We start from the raw sequence: 20,350 nt of genomic DNA on the forward strand, positions 1-20,350 counted from the left end.
AATCAGCACTCTAGTCCAAACTGCACATGAAAGGGGGCCGAAAATATATGAGATATTTACAAAGCGGCAAATTTGCCAGCTATCGATCGTATTCATAAATTAAGGAAAATGCGCCGACTTTTAGATCTGTAATAAGATTATGATTGGATAGACATAGAAAGAAAAGTCTCCTTTAGTCTGTGGTTCAAAAGAACAATACACTCATCAGTCATCAGTCTCATCACCATTCAGAGTTCAGACTTATTACTTTGAGCTTTGATCCTTTTGTGTTTCGAGTTGTGGCGTGAGAGAAAGAAGCTATTGTGCCAAAAATAGACTGTGCTTTTGGAAGGATCTAAAGGCAAAGCCAAGGAGCGTTTCTTGACTGATTATGCTCACCTTATCATCGGTGAGGACTATTCTCCTTTCTTCTTTATTTATATTTATAACCAAAATCGTACATACAGGAGGCAATAATGGTGACTTTTAATTACTAACATACACGTTTCACTTTTTTGGTTCGCTTCAGAGGCAAGTTTCATGGCAAAATAATTATTTGATTATCTCTTCTTACTTAGTATCATTGTGGAAACATGCAAAAATCTAACTTTCGAACTTTGTTTCAATCCTATCAACACAACACTTTGAGTTTCATTGGTTACGTAAAATAATGCGGTAGTCTCGTAACGAGAGAAGAATGGAACTTAAGCTCGACAACAAGGAGTAGTACATTTTTGACGAGATTAGCCATTATTTAACTCTATCTAGATATCTATGGAATAATTACAATAATCTTGCAAATCTTTTCGTCTTCTCTGGAATGTTGAAACAGTTGCTAAGCCTTTTGTGAAAAAATCCCGTTCAGGAAGATCTAGTTCGTAATCAGAGTAATTCTTCGAATAAAAAGCAAATTATTTCTCGTCGCAAAAATGCAATCAAATAAGAAGAAATATCTTTCTGACATTAACGCTCGCAAAGTGAAGGCAAAGCGGGAAGAATTCAAATTTGGCGCCCATATTTTGAGCTTTGTTGTTACATCCTGAAAAGGAAGGGCGAAGACAAACAAGAAACAAGGCGCACCGTGTGCTAATGTTCAAAAGTCGATAGTTAAAATTTAAAAAAAAAATAACCAACTGTCATTTTTGGGTGTAGCTATAACTCCGTATTTCTATTACGCCTCAATATCTCAAACAAGCCTGTGATCTGTAATTTCACAATTTTGTGTCCAACTGGGTAGCAGGCGAGTTGCGTGAATTCTCTAAACTTTTGCTCATCTGCATCACGCCAGCTGCTTGGTTTTCACTCGGTTTAAATCGTTTCACATTGCGTAATATCCATACAAGCATAAAAGGTCGTTAAAAGTGATAGTTTAGCTAAGACAAAGAATTCAGAATTGCAAAAAAAGCAAAAAGAATCCGAAAATGCGCCACTCATTCCGTGTCCAATACATTTCACTCAATTTCTCGGTCGCTTCATCGGTGCGAAGCACCCCGTTCAATTTTGGCATGGTATATGTCTAGCTGTTGCTAAATCTATTTCTAATCGTCGCTCATCTGATTGAAGCGAATGTATAACATCATTTCCTGTGGTATTTTCGTATTTGACGAATTTTCAAAGCAGTTTTGAAGACGGTCGTTATTAAGTAAAAACTGAAAACCCCACGTGCTATTACCCAATCTCTTACCCATTAAAATAATTATTGGAGGTGTTGAGCTGTTTTTATTTGAACAGCTTATGCGTAGGAATGATAAGCGTTGTGAACAATTCGAGCAAAAGACTCAAAAATGAACAAATCTATGCTCAACTTAAACCTTTGGGAGTCAAGTTCACTCCTCTGTAAATGAACATTGGTATTAAAAATCCCGTCTGCGATAGAAAATAAAGCGCATTTTGACGTCTCCAGAGCCCTGTTTTTTAAAGCGAAGGAGGGAATCTTGTTAGATTGAGAAAAGGTCGTACTATACTACATAAGTTATATCTTTTCTCGATCTAAGATTAACTCCTTAGGCTAAAAGAACTGGGTTCTGGTTAGGATGTGGAAGCATCCAAATATCAATTTCATCGCTAAAGTTTGATAAGGTTTTGTCAAGTCCCCTTCGCTTCTTTCTCGGGCTCCTTCATTGTTTAATTTACTTCCCTCTGATATTCGTAGGGAATACGTAGACCTTGTTGATCCGGTTGCATCTTTCAAGTCAGACTTGGCAGAATTTTTAGATAGCATTCCAGATCAACCCTACATTCAAGGACTAGCTCGTTCTGCCAACTCAAATTCTTTGGTAGACCAAATATCGAATAAAGATTGAAGGGTAATGAATAGACGAATTATAACCTTTCATTTTAATAGTACTGGGGATTACGTTCCCTGTAGCGGTTAGAAAAGCCCGAGAAAAAACATACCAAAAAAAATAAATTGAAGCGGAGTGCAAGGACCATTATTTTGGTAGATATCTACCAATTACCACTGTCAAAAAATTTTCAATAGAGCAAGGGATTAATGAGGCTGTGGGAGTCTAAAACCTTGTCGAAATCCTTGAGAAAACATGGGCAGCTAATAAACAACCATTAGTTATAATCATTTCAATGCCTAACCCAATTTAATTAAAAGAGTTGAGCAATAGTTGTATGATTACATGACGAAAAAATTAAAAGAAATTACGTAAGCCATAGCTTCGCTAAAATAAGTTGCCGTGTGTTTTTTCCTTATTTTGGAACACCTTAGTGTCCTTTGAAGTAGTTCCATTAATGATTCTAAGAGTGGTTCAACACCTTGAGTCGCTTTTCTTCTTCTTTTCTTCGTTAATTCTTATTTGTGCATACGCACGCAACCCAATTTAGAAACAAGGTTCAAAATAAGTAGAGTTATTTTCTGGCCAAAATAACTTCAAAGACTCATTGAAAATGCCCAAATTTGAGAAAAACATTGTCACCGTCTGCTCTCACCCATTTTCAAATTTCCCTCCAAAAGTAGGCCCTGATGGCAAAGCCATGTTAGAAAAGAATGGAACAAAGTCGGAAAATGGTGTTGTGCCACTTGATTTTAATTCTGTGACAAATACTTTAATGCCTGGGTTGATCCAATTTCCAGCCACGAGCGCCAAAGTATAAGTAGTCGTATATATACCTGCAAAATGATACGCTCCTCCTCAAAATAACAGATGATAAATCTCCAACTTGGAACACTCTTTGGATCGCACCCAGCAACAATTAAGCCAAACTTTCCACACAGAAAGCTCTGATCGTATCCTGATAAAAGAGCCGATTTACGAGTATTTGGCATTCGAATGATTTATGAATTCTGTTTCGGACGCATTTCTTGCTTGTGAATTTTGGTTCCATGATCTTTATCACCGATGAATTTCTCTCTAGTCTTGCAATTGAGATGCCTCTTACCGTTCTGTTTCTTCCACGTCAGCTTCTCACGTATTTTGTTGGTACCTTTTTCCATTTTTCCTGTGGAACATTGAGCTGACACCAAAAATAGCGAAAAAAGGCAGCCCCAAAGCTCTTTTCATGAAAGTGTAGATTTTTTTCTTCGTGATTAAGGAGAAGCTAAAAATTGGTGGAATTTGTGTCGAGGCTAGCAAATTTTATCTTTTAACGAGATGCAGATTGCCCAGCAAGTTGCCATGATCAAGGAACGGTCCATATCCTGAGCATCATCACTTTTGATTGGATCTGATAAGGATTAATCTACTGACTAACTTAGGTTTGCTTTATCTAGTCACTCCCGAATCAAATAGTGATAATCTACTAAAATGAGTCAAATATGGATGACCAAACACCTTCTAGGAATTTCTCAATCCTTTTCCCGATAACTCATAAGTCATAGCTTGATTCAAAGAACTGTTCTCGAGAATTGACGTAAGCGGAAGTTGGTCCTTTCCCTGCCATCCAAATAGTTAATGAATAACCTCTTGGTGATTAAAGTCATGCCAAGTTAAGACCATCAAAAAATGAAGTACATTTTAGGATAATCATCTTGGGCTTACTCACCTCGGCATTGCTCTAATGGCGGTAAAAAGTCCTAATTAAGTGTCCTTGCAAATTTTAGATTCCCAACCACGTAGAAATATTTATGTTAAAAGCAAATGACCACCTTATTTTGCAGTTTTTAAAATAGAAGAACTGACTTACCACAACACTATTTTTCAATGTAGTGGCATTCAACAGTTAAAATCCTTTTTGCCCCACTATGTCATTACACCTTCAACAGATAATAGGCATGTTGGAACATTGAAGCAGGAAAGGGAGATGACGTCATCACAACCTTTTTGTGGAGGTCACTAGAACTTTTGGGTCTTGAAAGTTCTTTATTAAAATATTGAATTACAGTTCCAGGTCTTTTATTATTGAAGGGAAGTGTTCAACCAACAATGTATTTTAATAAAAGCCACATTTTTATCTATCATCATACATAAACATAGTTGAAAGCTTTGAAAAAAAAACAGTTTTTGGACCTATCTTTGCTATTCTGAAGCCTTCTATTTTTGTAAATGTTTTTTTCTCCCAAAATATGGTGATGAGTTGTTGCTTCAAGGACCCATATTGGGCTCATTCTTGGCGCTTCGAACATATCATTACCTTTGGCAGGTTGTACACCAACGAAAACACTGCGGTCCCTGGAAGCAAGAACTTCTTGGCCCCAAATTTCTTGAGAGGATGAACCACGGCAAAGAATCGTTCCAAAGTGACAGACATCGTGATGTAAACGGTTCCCATGCGAGCCACGTGAATGGCCCCATGACTAAATGGAATGATGTGTACTGCAATATGATTGCCATACCTGAAAGTGGAGATGGATACACATGGAACTCATCTATGATCCCTCATTTTGTTCCCTTATCAAGATCAGTTTGGTCCCATTTGGAAAGGAATATTTCATTACCACGTCTTCTTTTCTACAATCTGGTATGATGGCTCATTTTTTATGATTGTTTCCACCAACGTCAGCGACCAATCTAGACCGCAGGTTTAAAGTCCAGTGGACCCGAGAAGGGGAAAGGTAAATAAAGAATGCTTTAGTCTGGTTCCAGCCAAGATCGAGGTTCACCACAAAACGATGAGCAGAAGATAAGTGCTTATGAGATTCGGCGAATCAATAGACCATTCAAGGAAGACTTCCAATAAGTCGGCAAAAGTTGGGTTGGTGTGGCCAAAAGTCAGACGAGGAGTGACTTTTTTCGAGGAAGAAGCGGACGAGGGTTTCAGTAATCATTTTTTGTTTCAGCCATGGCATTTCGTAGAATGTCCTAATAAACGGTATACGAGTTATGAGGGAACTTTCAATGCGAGTATGCTCAAGTTGAAGTGTTTCTTTCGGGGAGTGAAGGTGAATCCAAGCCGATATTGAAGACATTTGATCAAGAGTCAAAATTGCGTCAAAATGACACTTTCAAATATCGATTATTCAATTTTGTGCCATTGAAGTTAAAGATTGATTTTGATCGAAAAGGTGAGAGAGTGGGCCGAGATTAACACATGATCATTTAAACTCATGACAAAACGAGCAGTCCCTGGCAAGGGAATATGGTTTCTGAAATCAGTTTTGAAAGGGTGCCCAGAAATAGATGTTAAGAGGTGTACAAAGCCAGGCACAAGGGGTTTAATATTTGATCATTCATCCACAGCACACCTTCTTCTCAATGCCCAACATATTCTACCAACTATTCTGAAAAACATAAACTATTGATTAATTACATGGCAAACAACCTTTGCTAAGCAAAGCCAGTGCATGAAATTGTATATTTTAATACTAATGAATATTAGCTCGTCTTGTTCACATTGTGAAGGTTATGCAATGGAGATTCTATGTGATGGATTACTACTATAATATATCTGTCTTCCGGTTAACGTTAATTGTATAGTTTGAATTTTGTCAAAAAACACAAACTGAAACTCCGAAACTGCTTGAAACTGGTTGAGCCAATTAAACAAAGAGTATTTCTACATTGATCGTGCAAATGTTTGTTTGTTTGTTACAAAGTCAGATGACATCTCTCTTTTTCTGCCCTCCATCTGATAATAGTTGTGCCAACGAAGAGATATTCCCATTGGGTTATCAAAGGCATCATTATTTGTTTCCATAGGTTTGTCCCTTTAAGTTGTTAAAACAACCGCTCATGTTGTCATTTCAATACCATGAAGCAGCTTGGACTAGGATGACCAGAAATCGAACAAGGTAGAGGATAATAGAAATGAGAATATGGAGTTACTTTCTACAAATCATGTTAAGTACGGGGGTATGACTCATTGGTAAATTTCCGCTTCGCATGCGGAAAGACCCGGGTTCAAATAATGGCACCTCCACTTATAGATTTTTGGTGTGTGGAAAATGCTAATGTTAAGAAAAAAGCAACTTATCAGACCTGAAAAACCCTGGCAGGACGTTCGAATGACGTAATTTTTTCTCCGTCGAATGTTATTTCTCAACTCGACGTGACTAGAGGCTATTATGATGGTTCTTTCATTTTCACTCCTCTCCAGTCTCAACAATCCAAAGGGAATTAGACTTGGGTCCCAATGAACATTTAATGACTTGTTTCAAGTGATGGTGTTCAAATCGAAGTTAACGTCAAGTGTCAGCAAATTCTAGAAATATGGACCGTGGACGGATATTTCACGCCAATTTGGACAGTTCTGAGTCCCTGAGTCCTTGCTTTATGCCACTGATTCAAATTTTCAAATTTTATGTTCACTCGGAGACCTTAAATCTTGGTTTATTACTGTACTTCGCCTATCATGCCTGAGTTCCTTAAGCCAAATTCTCGATTCAAACTTAGGCAAGTTGATACATTGGGCCAGATATGCCGATGATATTAAATGATAGTTTTGGACATGATAAATAGAATAGTTCAGTTAGTACCTTGATCTCTTCAAAATGGGGGCTCAATCGAGAATGATTGAAATAAGGCCATTGTACATCCCGAAAAGGAGAAGCTTCGTTTTTGCGTTAGATCTCCTGTTTTTTCATGGCTAGGGTCTTTTAAGGTCAGCTTAACCCAAAGACATCTTAACCAGATCATTGAGAGAGCATCAATTCGGACTCAGTTTGCAATGGAATTGATCACTTTTGTTCGGTGTTCTTGTATGTCCTTTAAGACAGTACCTCTGTCTCTTGTAAACATAAGCTCATTCGGTTAATGTGGTCCAATAGGTCAACGAGGATAGGGGGATCTGTTTTTCCCTCGGGGTGCAAGCTCATTGCTTTTGGTTTTTGGATCGACCCAAAGGGCCACACTGAGAAGGTTGCAAGGTTTTCTTTTTAGAGTGGGCAAAGAATTATTCGTTATAAAGAAGTCTCAAAACGCTAAGTCGTAGGACCTAACTTGATTTGAAGACGCGAAATTTGGGTTCTAAACACTCGCGCACTAAAAATAGCAACCCAGAGAATTATCATTAATTTTGAGAGCCTCTAGTCACCCTTTCAGTACAATATATGGACTTTACTTTTGTATTCTCAAATTCTCAATCAACTTTTGGAGTGCTTCTTTTTTAATACAAGAATGTTATTTTGAACTCTAACGTGATTCTTGAACAGATTAAGAATTTTCGATGAACGCATCTTCAACTGAAACGGTTTGGATATTCTTTTTATTATTTCTAATCTTTGCTGGATTTTCCACTTCGAATTCAAAATTCATGTTAAACGAACGTTTCAAGGAAATAATGCATTGAAAGTAGACACATTTTGAAACTCATAGTGTATGAGAACCAAGAAAAGTAGTGAATCCTGATAAAATATGCAAATCTTGTTTAGAGCTTGGTTTCTTATCGGAATTTTCAAGTGACGCCCCCCCTCCCTCCTCCTTTCCCCTCTAAAAAAAGAAATAAGCTAGGAAAAGCTAGCCAACATATCTTCAAAGGGTATCTTGAAATTAACGAAAAAGTTTCTCCTTCATCCAAGACGGAAAGTTGGCACTTTCTCTTCATCAAATGTGGATCAGTCCAAATGAACCAATCTACCAATCATCATCAAAAGATCTGCCGCTACCACCACCACCACCACCACCATCACTAACATCATCATCATCATCATCAATAGCATCCTCTTGATTTCCTCTTGCCTTTAGTCGAGCAGGGCGAGTTTTGCCACGTTTGTTTTGTCCCCAATTTTGTCTTCGAAGCCTTATTGCCTTATTCCTTGTTCCAATTCCGAATCAAGCACTTGTCAGGAAAGACTGACATTTTCAATGAGACCCGATGGGTGTATTGGGCCAAGAGTGGGCGTGAGTGTCGTAAACAAACTTATTTCTAAGGAAAGTTGATGGGAGTGCCATTGTGGTCGCTTACCAGGTCCACAAACTCGGAAGGCCAAACATCAAGATGGCGAAGGTCAGGAAAATGGAATCACAAATAGCCAGGCCAGTGAGGAATGTGGAGAAGCTATCTCGAAGCCTCGGTTGAACCAGAACGTAGATAGACATGAGGGTTCCCATGACACCAAAGGATGAGACCAGTGTTAGAACCACACCCTCGACCACAAAGATGAACAGGTTGTCGGTTTGAAGGCCACTCATATTGGCCTGTCAGATCTGAAATAGCCAACAAAGGTTTAACTTTCAAAGGACAAAAAGCGATTTGGTATCTGAGAAAAATCGACTGCTTTCATATCGAAAGGTTCAAAAACATTGAACAATTGTTATAANCAACAAAGGTTTAACTTTCAAAGGACAAAAAACGATTTGGTATCTGAGAAAAATCGACTGCTTTCATATCGAAAGGTTCAAAAACATTGAACAATTGTTATAATTACTGCATGCTCGAAAATCTGTATTGCGCTCAAAAATGGAATTTGGCCATTGGTTTCATCTTTTAAGGGCTCACATCTTACAAGGTCAATTCATGACGGCCTGTTGTCTGAAGGAATCAATGAAAAAACAAGAGCATTTCATTTATTGTTACGAGTCCGGACTCGAAGTCCTTTCAAAAAGACTCGAGTCCGGACTCGATCCAGCACTACTCTGTTGATATGACGCTATGATTTAAGGCTATAATTGAGTAATTCCTTTTTGGCTTTGCATCAAACCTATGTAAAGGCTTAAGAATTGAATGAAGTATGGCTTGAAGACAGAAGTAGTACTTTTCAAGTCAAATGAATAAAAAAAAGAAGCTTAAGCAAGGGATTACATCACGCGAGCTCAAAAGCCGCAAAGTGTCAGCGTCAGCGGATCTTTTCTCTCAGTCCCACTTGAATTGAGCTCGAGAAGTTCCAAAATTTCCAATATTCCCTTTCCAAGCACTTGTCGAAAACCAAATCAGCCAGTCTATTTGCCATTCCAATTGGGGGAGCGAAGCTTTGGGCAATCTGGGCAGTCTAAATGAAGAATGAAATATGGGCTCAAGTTCATTGCTATTATTCGTTGTTTGTCGTTTTGGTTCAATGGATTTGATCTTCAGTCAGCCATGAATATCAACCAGAAATGAGGAAGTGGAGGTTGATCATAATCAGTTAGTTTCGTGTAGCTTTCAATTAATGCCTTTGTAAGTTATTTAGACTGTGCAAACTATTTGTTATTCCAATCGAACGTTTGAGTCCGTACTGATTCATTGTCAAAATGAATAATGGATGGACTAGCAGCAACCATTTTGTCGTAAAATTAGCTGCATGTTGTCCATTGAGTACTAAGCTATTGACGTTGAATTGAGGCCATATTTAGCACAGATCGTTCATCTTGAAAGGTCGGTCTGATGAAAGGAAATTGAGACTTGTTAAAAGCATATTGAGTGGCTATTCTTGACTATTCACGATCCTTTTCAGAAAGGCTGAATAAAAAAGACGATGTTCCTATCGTGAAAACCAAATGAGCAGCCAAAAATCAAGAGACCTCTACAAAATCGGCGGCGCACAACGTTTTTGTCTTAAGTTGGAGAAAACTTGGCTCACACCTCCAAGTTTTTTAGTCCCCAGGATCAAAAAAGTTCCATTGAAGTCTTCTTTCCGAACAATATGACCGACCTCGGATTCACCCCACGAGCATCAAAAAACTTGGAACATGGATCACTTCTCAGCGGGTTGGGTCCACTCTCTTGGGAATCCAAATTGAGAGAATCAATGTGGGTCCATTAAAGATGGATGACCAGTCCCATTTCCCAACGATCATTTAATCGCCTCCAAACGGTTCACGTCTCATGGTTCCATGCATATCAAACGACGACCCAAACCCGTCCATCCGTGCAATGCATACTTGTCATCAGATTTGGAAATTGACACGTTTGTGCCTTCTTTACATTTTATTTTAGGAACCCCCCCTCCTAACCCGGATAGATGCATCAAGATGGCGAGTAATGGTATTCACAATCCATCTTGAAAGGCTGGATTTGGAGAGGGGTCCTCATTTTTTTAGCTGAGCTCAAGAATACATGAAAAGTCTTGGGATATGATGCATTCAGATGAGGACAGGCACCAACCAACCCCAAGAATTTCCATTGATGGCCTCGGGATCAAAAGGTCATCCTCGAAGATCCATGACGAATGGCGTCAAGAAAAGAGAGGCAGGCACCCATGAATAATGGGAATACGTTTACAGGGATGCGATGCCATCCCATCATTAATGACGAGTGAGCGTGCACCGAGAAGAAAAGGGTGAAGCATAAACGTACTTGTGTTCGTTTTTTCAAGCATCTCTAGAAGGTTGATGAATAATGTATCTTGGCATGCGATATGACTGGTGGGTAAATAACATGAAAGTACGCCGTACGACTATAATCTGGAGGAAGCAAGTTATCACCCCGGAGATGGGAAACTTTGTTTTCCCCAGGAACATCAATTGACACGGGACTCTTGCCATATCTTGTTTGTCTCAAAAACGAATCGAGTTCTTCCTAAACTTGGTTTGTATCGTGGCTGTTGTTGAACCAACCAATGATTAGGAAGCGTTGCTTTCTTCTTCTATTTGCTTTCGGTGACATTTCGACCCAAGACAACTCGACCAACGACGATCCAATCATGAACTTGGCTTGAAGCCATGATTTCTCGCCGAAGGCCTTGAATAAAGCTTTCATACGGGAAGAATCAGATGTCATCCCACGAAACCTCATCCGTCTTCTGTTCTGATTTACTTCTGGCCGTCAAAGATTACAAACCGTCTGAGATCTGAGGATTGATGAAGACCCTCCGTCATAACCTCGAAGATAGAGGCACAAGACCGACTAGTAAGCATGCAAAGAGCTTTTACGTGTTCCATCTCGGCCCCACATGTCATTTCGCTTTGTAATTGGTAAATCAACTTGTACACTAAAGCCAGCCCATGTGAAGAGCGAAGCTGGGTGTAGGGTTCGGTTTTCTGGAGTGGTTTGATGGCGTTGCTTTTGTCCTCCTCCAACACTCGAATACGAGTCGAAAATAATGACAAAAGAGGCCATTTGGCCCAACATTGAGCGAAAACTGTCGTCTCTCATTTAATTAGGTCCGGCTCTGCTATCACGAAAAGCAGAAAAGCGTGCAAGTTTTTTCCCCTGTTGAGAGGGAGCACTGATACAGAGACTAGTACAACATGAACATGATGGATTGAATGAATATGGAAGGAGGCCCTCATACAAGGGACCAGAATGAAATGTGATTCTACCATCTTTGTCGCCATCGTGTCAATTCAGCTGGTGGTCATTTTCCCCCACCAGGTGTCTCTTCGAGCATTGGCCACACTACAGAACTTGAACACCCCTGATAAACATTTTTGAAAGAGAAGTGGTTTGAACGTGAACTAAATTAAAAAAAAACCGCTCCAAAGCCCCCATTTTCCTCCTTTAAATCAATGCAAATTGGTTTCTCACATTCTAAGGAGATAATCTAAATAGGTGGGTTCGGCATAAAGGTATTTTTTTCTATTGTGGCCGCAAATTAGATAAAGCACGTGAAAGCATTCTGGGTAACGTCATTTCGAGCAACCACTTAGATTCTGTAAAAGGTATTCTTACCACAAATTTGGTTCCCTGGGAACAATGCTTGCAGCCAATGCAATACTAACTTGCCAGCGTAAGGCGAATCTGAGTTAAAAAAAACCCTTTTTATATCCTCCAAGCATGAAACATACTTCTGACATTACTAGAAGTCAGAGGGAATTATAATTTCTGCGAGGAAAGTTTACATGCCACAATGCGTTTCTCTTGTCCAGCTTTGCCAGCTTGATTCGAGGAGACCCGTGTAAAGTTTGGGACTTGCCCTCGCGAATAACTCAAAATACGAACGTAGACACACTTGGTTTGAAATGAAATTTGCTTCAACAAAATTATGATAATATATAATGACAGTTTTTTAAATAAGGGAACCACGACGAACGTGAACGTTGCAAAGGGCATATTCATGTTTAGTCAATGAAAGTACATAATCGACTTTATAGTACACTTGCAAGTATTTATAGCTATTTCTTTTCTTTTTTGTTCTTGAATTCTGATCTAAAGTTCGTCTCACGGTTTTAGTGTCACATTGGTTTGAAAAGGTCAAAATCAAACATTAAAATCTTATAGCTTCGAACCACAGAAAACGAGAAACAACATATCTACTTTTTCATATTTTAAATCAAAATACCCAAAGAACCAAAGCCATTGTTAAGATATGGAACAATCTCTCAGGAAAAAGTGCAACAGTGTCATAGCTTCAACGAATTTAAAAACAAATGATTCCCTCACTAAGATCTAACTTTCCACATGATACCTTTCCCATGTCAAAATCTGTTCCTCGGATGTACGGTACAGCAGGATCTAACTTTCCACATGATACCTTTCCCATGTCAAAATCTGTTCCTTTTTCACTATTCCCATATTTCCATAATCCATTCGACCCTAATATCTTCTTGATGATCATTGATGGTCCCTGAAGATCAATAAAACCTCGCAAACCTTGCACACAATACAATTGCAGGTACAAAAGTGTTGAAAAAATAGTTTAAAGTACAAAACAACAACACATAAAAATGTTGTCTAGATTAAAGCTGTTTCTCTTTGGTCCCTGATCTCAAAAAGTGCCCTGACAAATAATCATAGTATTGTTTAGGCAAAAGTCTGCTTAAGGCCAACCGTCTCCATACAGTTGTGGTTAACGGACAGAAATGGTGAGTGGTCACCCAACCTGAGGAGTGTTATGCGACGAATGTCTAGGAAAGTTTCTAGCCCTCCACTGGAAACTCAATAGCCACTGGAACATTTCCATCGAATCAGGATTTTGAAGTGGTTGCGAAAACCCATTTCGGTCCCCAACGATCTGCTTCGAAACATACAAGCAGTGAAGCTTTGAAACAACGAAATCCGTGTCCTTTTCTCTAACCGCTACATGCAATAAGAACAGGAAAGTGGAGCAAGTGTAGAATACACCCAAGGCCTAAGGATGAAGTTTCCACTCAAAGGGAGGCTGCTTTTAATCACGAGGGCCTTCAAATGAAACATTATCCTGTCAATGTGCCCTTTGGTATTGATGCCAATCCAATTGACTGACATTTAGGCAACACTCCCAACTCAGATAGTGACTGTTGAACAATTTGCGCTTGATCGACACTCTCGTGTGACTTTGAAACGCTCGTTTAGAACACGTGGCGATGACAAGTCGACCAAGAACAGGAATGTCTTAATGAGCCCAGTTGCTCGTTTCAGTTTGACCCCTTTGCTGCTAAGCGAAAAAGGAAGCTCGGGGAAAATTTTGGATGAACGGTGACTAGATTGAAAAAGCCAGATATGCGTCTGGGAAATAAGCCTCATTAAAGTGAATCATACATGAATGGCTGCTGATTTCTTGAGAAATGGAAATCCTCGCCAATGTTCACTTCAAAATGGGCTCTTCATGTATGGATATCAACCTTGGCATTGTGTGGAATCTAAGATAGAATCGAGATTATGCGCCATCTTTTCGTCATGAATCTTGATCGTATTGCAAAATCCAGGAAAATTGCCCATTTCGGAGATAATTCAATCTTGACGTTTATCGGAGGGAGTGAAAAGTGAGAATGTAAAACGAAATGGCGAGACATTCAAAACATGTGATTTACTTATCCGGCTGATATTCAAACACGATCGATGTATTTGTGGGCTAACAGGAGTCTTCCTAGTCACTTCATTAAAAGGCATATCATGATTAGCATCTCCTTATTCCCTGTCAGTCCCCGGAAATCCGGAGATATTCGCTTTCCTACTTCCTCTTCAAAGTCTGAGTTTGTGGTTTGAGGGAAACTCTGCAACAATCAGCAAACTGTGCCGATCCTATTGTAGTCAGAAGTTTTGGCTATCCCATTACTCACATAAAATGCTCACTGGCTTGACGCGAATGTGCACGGGATCAACACTGCCAATCAATCGGCACTTTAATGGCGAAATCACAACAAATCAAGTTCCCAATCTGGCTTGAACTGAAATTCCACCTCGATCTTCCGTCGTGCGAGGTCGTTTTTTCCTCCATCTCCCGCTTCTTCTCCGTCCTCGTCCTTCTCCTTCTCGTTTCGCGATTTGCCGGCGCGATCCAATTGGAACATGGACCACTGAAGGACAGGAGCGTTGGCGTCCTTGACGTTCCTCGGCCAGATGCTCCCGTCGTCTCAGTGAATCGGAAAAGTTATTCATATGAGACCGAGTAAGTGGCGAGGCCTCAGTTTGGCGGTGAAATCCTCTGGTACCAATAGTGGGAAAAGGTTCCTCACCTTGGCCTTAGATTTTTGTCGAGTGGCCTATTTTGAGCATCTTCCCAAGGACCCATGGCTCCTAAAAGCCCAGGGAAGTCACGCAATACACCATTTCTTCCCCTCCCCCCATTGACACAACGTAAATCCCGTTGTTATTTACAGTCACAATAATGACCTCGACAGATTGGAGATGGCGGGCTTTATTTGGCACCAAGAACAAACGTCTGCCTTTATATGTATATCCCATAGAGTTTGGTAGTCGACTCAATTGATCTCTAAAGAAGTCTGCTACTCAGTAAGATTAAAAGAACAGACACAATCATAATGAATGCCATTGAGTGAAGGCAGTTCCGTCGAGTCATTGAAGGTTGCATGGCTCAGCAAAAAAAACCGAACTTGTCGTGTCACAAGCTCAGCAGCTTGAATTGACTAATTTACATTGCCTTGTTGGTGATGCCATGGAACAGTTCGAAAGGTGCAGGTCATACCATTCACGATCCGTTCAGTTATATTGGTTTCTTTTGGCGAGGCATTGACCAACCTTTGGTTGAGCGACACGATAATTGGTGAAGATAAAGATTATGGAAAAGCAAGCACGACCAAAAGGCCTTTATTCGGGCCTGGGTTATTAAAAGGAAAAGCATCATTCATTTGATTGCAGCCTAAATATTCTGTAGAGGCAGGAATGTCAAAATGATCTTAATCGTGGGACAAAGCTGATTGAAAACAGGAATCTGTTCTGAAGGTGTATAAGGTACTCGTATATTACCTTATTTGTTCGGAAAATGAGAAGAAAGAAAAGCACAATCCTAAAAAAAGTTCAATCCTAAAACAGAGAACAATACAACTTATCCTAAAAGTTAGCTAGACCATCGGATGGTCGCTCTAATCAGCTAGTGTTTGTTGATCATTGATACATCCTTGAAAAAAAAAACTTTTCCTGGAACATGGAACAATAAATGCGCAGATGAACTGGTTTGACGTCAATCCATTGTTGGAGAGACAAAATTTTACGAAATGCTAAATATGTGCTTTTTGGCCAATCAAATCGCAAACGAGAAGGCGTAATTCCTCATCGACCAGACATGACTTGATGCCAGTCCAGTTAATCAAGGACGAATCCAAACAAATGCCTGATTACTAAGTTGTTCAAATGCCACCAATATTTTCTTGGCCTTGAAGACCTTGGTGGTAATGGTTGGTAATTGTTGGTTCGAACCCTTGAAATCCATGCATTCCATATTTGAACACGAGGAAGAGCAGAAACAAACGCGAAAATGTCAAGAGCAACGAACCAGTCGATTTCGGTCCCATTATTAGGACGATGGTGGTGATGGTTGGTGGTGGTTGGTGTGTGGCATTGCATCGTCAGTTTCTTCCCGAACCTTTCAGTCTCCATGGTTTATGATTACTTGCCCTTGATTAATTTGCACTCGTTTCATTGACAACGATCGCATTGAAATGGGCGGGCAATTTCATGTGAGTTTATCTCATGAGAGGATTAACTTGGTGTTCTGAAACGATAGATCAAGTGAAGGAACCTCGATGAGATGATCTTGTACATTGATCCATCATTCAATGACATATTCGTGGACAACGAATTGACGCGGATGTCTTTAGACGACATTTATAAGACAAATGCTTCATAGAAAAAGTGTGCACAAGAGGGATCAAAGCAAAGTATGAAATATGATCTAGCGCTCTCTTGAACCGTGTATCCGCATTCAATGTGGCTATCAAAAAAGAATGAAGTGGATGCTCCCGTCGAAATTGCTGTGGGTTTTGTAATGATGCATCCTTCAGGGATAGTATATAAACACGATCTGTTTTGTAAGAGATTCACAAACGTGTGTTCAAATATGATTTTGAATCTTTAACAGTCAGCTTTCATTTGCGTTATGTTTCAAAAAGCCACTTCCCATCGGTTGATTCACTTCCACCGCAAGATAGATCAATTATCCATTGTCATGAGGAAAATCATACAGACGACAATGACATTGATGAATCCTCTTGTCCTTCTTGAGATGTCCTACTCTATGAGTTGAATTGGCGAAAATATCCTTGTGGCATTGACCATTGGGATTGGTGATCGTGCACTTCGGATGTGCACATGGTTGATGCTGTCAATGTGTAAATGCCTCTCATGCGTACGTGTGTGATTGTGATTCTGACACTCTGAACCAATGCCAACATGATTCGGTTGGTTTTGAACCTCCAGAGATGAACGACGTACTGTACATCGATATGTCTGACTGGCCAGAGGAAAGAAACATCTAGTCGAGCCCGCTGGCCGTTGATTGTGATTATTACCCCACAAGCATGTGGATGGATACTTTTCGCCCGTTTGGATGGGATGCCTACTACTTATGCTCTGTTTTACCCACTACGAATAATGCCCTTGATTCCTCTTTGAGTATTCCAAATTCTGTTGTCTTATCAATTTTACTTTGCCAGAACTTGAATGTATGTAAATACTACTCTAAGTACTTGGTCTATTTCGGGCCAACTCTAACATTTTTCAGCACATTATAATTTACGAAGTCATAATCATTCATATTAAATAAAAATGCATGATAAACTTTTAGCAATAATTATGAACGTATAACAAACCTCCAATGAAACTAATCTCTCTGATTAGACGAGCATCTTTGTTAATTGAACTAGCAATCTTGGCTTAAATTGATGGTGCTTTGATATTATCCTGAAGTGACTTGTAGGTATGTACAATCTTGTACGTAGGTACAGGCGAGCGGCCAAGGTGTCCAAGCAAGTGGACGCCACTCTAAACACTGGCGAAACAATGAGAACGAGGTGAAACACAGATTTGACATATAAACGAGGACAGCACTCGAGAAAATCATCAGTTCACTCTCAGCTTCCACAGTGAGAACATCTCTACCAGTTTCTAAGTTCAGTGTGATCCTCCGTTCACATATCATCATCCACCTAATAGCATCATGTCCTTCAACAACAAAATGATGATTGCCTCTACTTTGGCCGCTGTGTTCTTCCTTCTCTTGATCCTGGATCAGCCCAACAGTGTGGAGGCCGGTCACGGGCACGGCCACAAGGCCCACGGCACGGCTTGTCTCGTCAAAGGCTCGTATTGCTCGTGCCATTATTGCAAGTGCGAACACGGTCACATCCATTGCGGAGGCTACGGCAAGAAAGGCTACGGCAAGAAGTATTGCTACGGCTCCATGGAAGGCGAATACTGCCACTGTGACTACTGCAAGTGCAAGCACGGTTACGGCTCGACTGGCTACGGCAAGTGCCATTAAGTGGACAGACGAACCTTGAGCAGGACTCAATTGCCTTCCATGCTCGCCATCTGACGTCTCCTGCGCTTCCCCGTAGAGGATCTTAATCACGCTGTCCAACTTCCAAGTGAAGGGCATGACGACACGAATCTCATGTTGTGCGTGTATACTATCTGTGTGTGTGTGTGTGTGTGTATATATACCTTAGTTGAGGGAGGGTGAACTGTTACTTTTTGGTATCAGTACCGTGTACTGGCCATGAAGATGAGGAAAAAACGAACTGCTTCGATTACTACCATATGTATTAAACCCCGCCGATCATTGGATGGTCGGCGTTGTGGACAACTAATTGTGATATTGCTATGAACTTGTTATGGAAAATCTAGTCATCGTTACCCCTTTGAACTTGTTGTTCTGCGTGTCTTATTTTCTTGAAGTGTGTGGGGACAAAAATATCCTTACCTACAACCCGTGGAGATTGAAGGTCTATGTTGGTTGAGGGGATGGGAATCATCTTGAAAACGTTTTCTCTTTTCATGGACAAGGTCATCTTGTCTCGATCCAAGGTCCTTCAATTAGTTCGAGTTTGATAATTTGGCGGCTGATACTTGTTCCTGTATCAACATACTGTTACCTGAGGTCTCTGATTCCAAGAATTGATCCACAAAGCAAAGGAAAGAGGAAGACATGTATCATAAGGATTTAAAGACATGCTTAGAATCAAGTCTTGGGAAGAGAAGAACTTTTGCTCATCCTTCATTACTAACCCCCTCTTTCCTCGGAATACATATATTGGATATCTCATTCAGCCTTTCCGAAATTGGGTGGTTGACGGCAGAAATTACACGGATGTTTGACCCAAACCAAAGAGAGGTCCGTCGTTTGTACGTAGTGTTGTATTCAAGTGCAAGTCCGTTCGTTTTCCAATAATGCTGAAAAGTCAACGGGCAAAAACTGTTCACTGGCCCGGAAAACGACCTTTTCGACGAGCGTGGCCTTTCTTCGAATGCTTCTTCTTCCCCTTCATGTGCGAGTGAGTATGGTAAAGGGTACGTTATTGGGTGGTGCTTCGATTGGCCTTTGATGTTTCATTAAGAAAGTTTGATATTGATCCTCTTGTGTGTCCTTCACCTTGTTCATCCAGAGCTTGCGTGATTCCCAATAACGTGTTGTGGGCGAAAACCAATGAGCTGTTGTTGTTGTTGTTGTTCTAGTTGCGAATTCAACTTGGATGTAATTGGACAGAGAGCAACTCATCAAGGATGGATGGATGGATGACATGAGGGAAGGAACTGGAGAAGCAAGGATGTGGACCAACTTCTTGTTCGGTTCCAATTTGTTATTGCTCTTTGTCTGCTTATATCCTTTTTCCCATGAGATCCAAGGCAATGGCGATCACTCGGGGACTGATGTCAAAGCGGGACCACTCGAGATATGGACTGAAATGGGTCCTTCGTCTCTGAAAACGTGTTACGTCTGTGGTCTTGGCCAAGATGCGACAATGAGAGATTGCGGTTTCTTGTCCATTGAGTAACAGTGGTCCCAGTTGGAGCGTATGCCACAAGTTAGAGTACAAGTCTGATCCTCTTAGGGTTGAAGGAAGCAAACAAATCATAAACAATGTATTTGACCTAATATATTAATAGCTAACCAATCAGATTATCTACGGCACAGATTGGCATTTATCCGTTGCCATGTCCTGATTCAAGGTCAGATTTATAACGGTTTAGTCTTTGTATGGAAACTTTGCTTGATCAATGTTCACCGTTTCCAAGCGTCAAATGTCATTATTACCTTGTGGTTCAAATCCGTCGCTTGGTACCCTCTCCTTAAGCCCAATGAATGAAAAAGTGAGTCTTTTCTGCACAAGAGAGATGGTTCAAAGAAATGAACTAAAATGGAAAAGTTCTCTCAAAGGCAAAACATGAAAAGCTTTTTGCAACGGAATATTCACGAATCATGCGGGATGCGGGAAATTTGGGCCTCTACCCTTTTTGGCAAACACCTTTTTGTTCAATCAGTGCATCTTGTTGGGCGAGCCGAACAGTATTTATGTAGATGTTTCAAATCAACATCGTCCTATGCAAATGCTCCGGCCTCAAGGAGGCAATTCAAAATATACATTTTAAGATAAAGAAGAGTACATATTGCATTGGTTTTATTTTCTCTTTCTTTTGTTCTAAGAGAATATCTAGTTGGATAAAAATAGATGAGCTAAACATGTTCATGCAATCACAACATTTAGAATACGACAACACAAGAACCAAACTCATTTCAATATCGAATACGTCACATCTCATTTCATGCCTTTACTTAGTGATTTTTGTTTTTTTTTATTGTAGTCTTGTGATTTTCAACAAAATTAATTGTTTTAAATTTGACAATATTTACTTTCATACTTTTGAAAAATTCCCGGTCATTTTCGGCTTACCTTTTGATCCAATCACCCGAAAAATAGTTATATAGTGTAAAATAAATTTCCTCATTATTATTTCATGGGAAACGTTTGAA

The 20,350-nt window shown here is 40.0% G+C and overlaps 2 protein-coding genes across 3 annotated transcripts in view; one reads left to right on the plus strand and one right to left on the minus strand.

The window, feature by feature from the left end:
* LOC131889889 (uncharacterized) overlaps positions 1-19,428 on the minus strand; it is a 25,013-nt gene extending 5,585 nt beyond the window's left edge. The window contains exons 1-4 of one of the 2 annotated variants that reach the window (XM_059239109.1): positions 18,302-19,428; positions 15,875-16,093; positions 8,269-8,510; positions 4,561-4,762 (exon numbers count right to left, since the gene is read on the minus strand). In XM_059239109.1, coding sequence (XP_059095092.1) covers positions 4,561-4,762; positions 8,269-8,495 — 429 coding nt within the window. In that variant the 5' untranslated portion in view covers positions 8,496-8,510; positions 15,875-16,093; positions 18,302-19,428. Of the gene's footprint in view, positions 1-4,560; positions 4,763-8,268; positions 8,511-14,201; positions 14,508-15,874; positions 16,094-18,301 lie in introns of those variants that run through there. The other variant, XM_059239108.1, reaches the window with a different exon arrangement.
* On the plus strand, positions 17,408-18,300 carry LOC131889895 (integrin beta-6-like). The gene has a single exon (XM_059239116.1). It carries the CDS (start codon positions 17,537-17,539, stop codon positions 17,858-17,860), a length of 324 nt encoding a protein of 107 aa, XP_059095099.1. The 5' UTR covers positions 17,408-17,536; the 3' UTR covers positions 17,861-18,300.
* Positions 19,429-20,350: the final 922 nt, after the last annotated feature.

This window comes from Tigriopus californicus, chromosome 11, assembly GCF_007210705.1.
Source record: "Tigriopus californicus strain San Diego chromosome 11, Tcal_SD_v2.1, whole genome shotgun sequence".
Lineage (NCBI taxonomy): Eukaryota > Metazoa > Arthropoda > Copepoda > Harpacticoida > Harpacticidae > Tigriopus > Tigriopus californicus.